This window comes from Otolemur garnettii, unplaced genomic scaffold (genome assembly GCF_000181295.1).
Source record: "Otolemur garnettii isolate 467f Iridium unplaced genomic scaffold, OtoGar3 scaffold00004, whole genome shotgun sequence".
Lineage (NCBI taxonomy): Eukaryota > Metazoa > Chordata > Mammalia > Primates > Galagidae > Otolemur > Otolemur garnettii.
The window spans coordinates 1,298,219-1,302,962 of record NW_003852399.1 but is presented as its reverse complement, the minus strand read 5'-3'; the positions used below and the strand labels follow the sequence as shown (position 1 = coordinate 1,302,962).

Sequence of the window (4,744 nt, the reverse complement as noted above, 5' to 3'; positions counted from 1 at the left end):
AGACTGTCTTCAACAAATACATGAAGGTGAGAAGGACACATGACGACAAAAAACTAGCAGGGGCTCAGCACCTGTGGCTCAAGCGGCTAAGGCACTAGCCACGTACACCTGAGCTGGTGGGTTTGAATCCAGCCCGGGCCTACCAAACAACAATGATGGCTGCAACTGAAAAATAGCCGGGCGTTGTGGCGGGTGCCTATAGTCCCAGCTACTTGGGAGGCAGAGGCGGGAGAATCACTTGAGCCCAGGAGTTGGAGGTTGCTGTGAGCTATGATGCCAGGGCACTCTACCCAGGATGGCAGCTTGAGGCTCTGTCTCAAAAAAAAAAAAAAAAAAGAAAATGAAAGCTTGGGAGAAGGTGACATCCGTGTGGTATAGAGGTTAGGGAGGGTTTCACTGAGCAGGAAGGAAGAAAGTCATGTACCACATGTCAATTAATTTCATGTGCCCATGTCACCAAGTTCTCATAATAAGAGGTTTATTATTCCACTTTTAGGATGAAGAAACTGCAGATCAGAATAGTAAAGGGCTCATGGACTGTCCAGACAGTGACTCCAGATGTGGACTCCAGGGCCCTTATTCTCTCCCTAATACTCACAGTGCTTATTTAACGGGGCCTTACAGGAAAGGTAGCATTTTGGCAGCTGGCCATTTAGGAGAGCAGATAGGAGCTTTCTAGGTTGGGAAAACAGTATAGGTATGGACAGCTTAGTGGTTGCAATAGCCATGCTGGGAATATGTGCTGTGCATCTAGAGGAAATGAGGCTTTTATATAACTAGCTCATTTTATTTTCTATAAGAAGAGAAAAAATGTTTAATAGGCCAGTTCAAGTACGGGGACTAATACCTGACGAGCCGCAGTCACAGCAGACATCATTCCCTGGGAGCCTCTGGACATCTTCGATGATGGCTTTTGTCAGATCTTCTAGGCTGTTCTCCCCTGTGCTCTGCTCTCCCCGGAAGGCCATGGTTAGGGCCTCTTCTTTGCTATTCGTCAACACTGATATCCATCTGTTCTCAAAACACAAGAGGAAGCAGGCCTTCATAAGCTTGAACATCGTTTTCTCCTTCAATTGTAAAGAAATCTACTTTCACCAAGAACTTCCAAAAAGAAACCCCCTCCCCAGACAGCAATGACGTGAGGAAAAATAAAAGAAATTGAACTTAAGAAAAGTTAAGAGTTAAAGAATGGAAAGCAACACAAAGGGAAACTGAGAAGAATGAACATAACAGAGAAAGTAAAATCAATCTGCCTGAGGGTTTGAATGAATATACAAACGTTCACACGTGGACAGAGGAAAGGGAATGTCTGAATGGAAAGGACTAAATGTGGGACCAACCCAACGGAAGGATGAGAAAAAAATGAGGAGAAATGTAGGAGTCAGGAAAGAAAGCTTAGCAAAAGGAATCTGTTCTCTGCAATTCCATGTTAGTGGGAACACTTAAAAGTGAAAATGAGAAAATATTTCATCAGCAGCCATAAACCTCTATGCACACAGAGAAGGCATATTCCCATGGAAACATGACGACGTAATATGAAGACTGGAGGATGACTGTACACATAACCACCATATGTACTAAACACAATATCCCTTTGCTACTAAAAGAACATAGAAGAACCCAGGAAAAGGGGGAGGGCTGATTAACAAACTGAAATAACCATAAAATGGAACAATTAAGCAGGCATTAAAATTTAAGTTTTCAAATAATTTTTGGATGACATAGGAGAAATGCTCACAATAAAACGTTTTGCAAAATAAGCAGGAGAAAAACCTGTTAGATGATATAACCCCAATTTATGTACATATTATGTATTTCTGTTTGGGGGAAAAAAACTAGAAGGAATTTCACAAAAATCTCAATAGTGGCTATTTCTAACTGATTTTCTATAGGAAAAGGCTGGAAGAGGAATTGCTTGCCTTTGTAATTTTTCAAATCTATAACGAGCCTGTATTTTATGAATAAAGGGGAAAGAGCAAAATTTATTTAAAAAGAAAATGAAAACATTTTCATACCACTATTTTTTCTTATCTACTGCATAGACAGCTAATGTTTGCTCTCAATAGATAATACAAAGGTTCAGAATTTGGTTTCTTTTTTAAATATTGAAAGATGAAATGGATATGAAACAAAGCATTGTCTGCAAAAGCTTTTGAAAGTAATAATGACAGGAAGAAAATTAAAAACCAAACCAAACTATGCTCTTAGAGTATGTGAATGTAAGTCACACCTCTGACTCTAGGTGGCGTTCACTTTCGTGTGTTAGAGAAGAATGTTTGCACAGCCCAACTTTTCTGTGATGTAGAAAACCAAACATTTTGAAACCAGCTGTCTAGGAATTGGTGCGGTTGGCATTCGATACCTTTTACATTAAACATCACAGTATCTTTTTCTATTGTTTAGTCTCAAGTTAGAAACCAGAAATTCTTTTGTTAAAACCAATTCAAGAAACTGGGTTTAGCAGGACCGGTCACTGATTTTATTAGCAGCACTGACTGATGCTATAGGATTTTCACTTTGACTACAGAGTTTCTATTTTGTTTTCCTCAATTATGACACCAGGCTATCTACTTCCAACCAGTATCTACATGCACGAAGTACTGCAAGTGTCTGAAGTAACATCTTAGCAACCTAAATCCCCAAATCTGAAACACATCTGATCATAACCATTTCAAATAAGGGATGTTCAACATGTAGCATTTTCCAATAAGCCTCTAAGTTAAGGCTTATGATTCTTTATACTTAAGCATACTGGAGCTTAGGAAGCTACGACTTGTTCAAGGCCCTGCAGCTAGATTGTGTGAAACCTGATTGGGATGAAAAAACACTTTTGTTAGCCCCCCACTTTTGTTAACATTTTAACAAACCCCCCCCCTTCTGTTAAATGGAAGGTGGAGGCAAAGTTCCTTCCATCTGCCTCTTTGCTCAGGAGCTTGTGACAAAAATGTCTCTTGGGGATGGGACACTATTATTAGAGGGCTATACTCAGCAAATGCAAGCAGTGTAACTTGGCTTTTTATACCTTCAATGATTTCCCAATAATTAAAAAAAAAGTGTCATGATAATCAGAAAACATATATTTAAAGAATAATTTTCTAGAGGACATAATTCAAGTTTGGCAGAATGGAATGGTTACATGTCAAAAGGGCCAAGAACGAAAGCAACTATTTCTGACAGTATTTTTTAACTTTTAAATTATTTTAAAGTAACAAGTATACCCCCAAAGTATAAGAAACAAAATAATGTATAACTGTATTTTAATACTTTAAAAGCTACTTTTGAGTTTTATAAGAAAAAAAATAAATTGGCCCTGTGCTAGGAATTTTACACATTTTATTCTCTCAAAACTCTGTAAGTAAGGTACATAATCCCCATTTTACTCATGAGAAGACTGAAGCCAGGTGATCTGGCCTGGGAGTCTCAGGTGAGATTACTTGAGCTCAGGGAGTTTTGAGTCCAGCCTGGGCATTAACAGTGAGATCTTAAAAATAGCCAATAACCAGCAGAGTGTGAGCTGCAAGCCAAGCTGGTCTGACTTTAAACATGCATCTGCTTTTTGTACCTGCCTCCTTCCTTCATGAGAAGGAATTTCTTCACTTAATGTCACTGGACATTGTTACATGAGAAAATAACTCAATGATGTAGTGAGATTGGCTGTATGTGCCTGGAGTAAACAAAGAACTGAGGCTGCCTGCAGGGACATGTGCTTTCTTTGTGAATACCATTACCTACTGCTTTGCTCAAACCAAAGTCCCCTTATCACCAGCACCCAAGCAGAGTTCAAGTGCAAAATGCACAACAACTTCAGATGGACCAAGTAACCATTTTACTGAAAACCGTCAAGTCCCACAGCCAAGAAACCAATCTCTACAACTGGGACTACAAGTCATTAAGAGTAAATACAATACTGAAGGCCTGGGTTTGAGACATAAGGAAACAAAAAGGAAGTGAATGGTCCCTGCCTTACACCAAGTGCTCACCTGTTTTCCAAATAGGGCTTTGAGCAGGGGGAAAGAGGAGGAACGAGTGAAATCAAAGAAGGGGAAACAATATGCCAAGGGGATTTTGGAATTTTGTCTGAGTTCAAATCCTAGCTTTCTAGGACTGTGACCACGGCACACTATGCCTCTGTTTCCTCATCAGCAAACTAGAAACAAAAGTCCCTACTTTCCGGGGTTGTGAGGATTAGGAAGCCAGGATGTGCAATCAGCATAGTAAGATCTCTATTTTTCTAAGAAATGTTACTTCTCTCTGAATCTGTGGGTGGAGGGTCAGCCTCTGACTTTCTCATCTGATTTCTAGTTACTGTCCAGCTGGGCAGCTCCATACCCATAACATCAAGCCATCAACTGCTTCTTTCCTATCCTGTTCTGTTGTTTCTGGGCCATCAGAGCCTCCTATTTGGAGTTTTATTTATAACTTCTCATTCCTTCATGAACCAGCTCAGGTTTACCTTCCTCTAGGAAATTATCTATGAGCAACACCCCCAACAACCCTAGAAGCTGTGTACTCAGTCTGTGGCCCCCAGCATGTGGCCTCCTCTGTCCCCAAACTTAGCACCTACACCCTGTCCTATCACCTTTCTCCTCTAGCAAAGACAGAGCTCCTTCAGGACAGGGGCTCCAGCTACTTTGGTGTTGTATTACCAATGCTTTGCCTGATTCTTGGCATCTATTCAGGTAATGAAATTAGAACTTTCTCTTCCTTTTCTTTCTCTCTCAGCTTTTTTTTTTTTTTTTTTTTT

General features: G+C 40.1%; 1 protein-coding gene across 1 annotated transcript in view; it reads right to left on the bottom strand.

The window, feature by feature from the left end:
* ASAP1 (ArfGAP with SH3 domain, ankyrin repeat and PH domain 1) overlaps positions 1-4,744 on the bottom strand; it is a 345,855-nt gene that overhangs the window by 61,016 nt on the left and 280,095 nt on the right. The window contains exon 15 of the mRNA XM_003782341.2: positions 848-1,011. Coding sequence (XP_003782389.1) covers positions 848-1,011 — 164 coding nt within the window. The remainder of the gene's footprint in view (positions 1-847; positions 1,012-4,744) is intronic.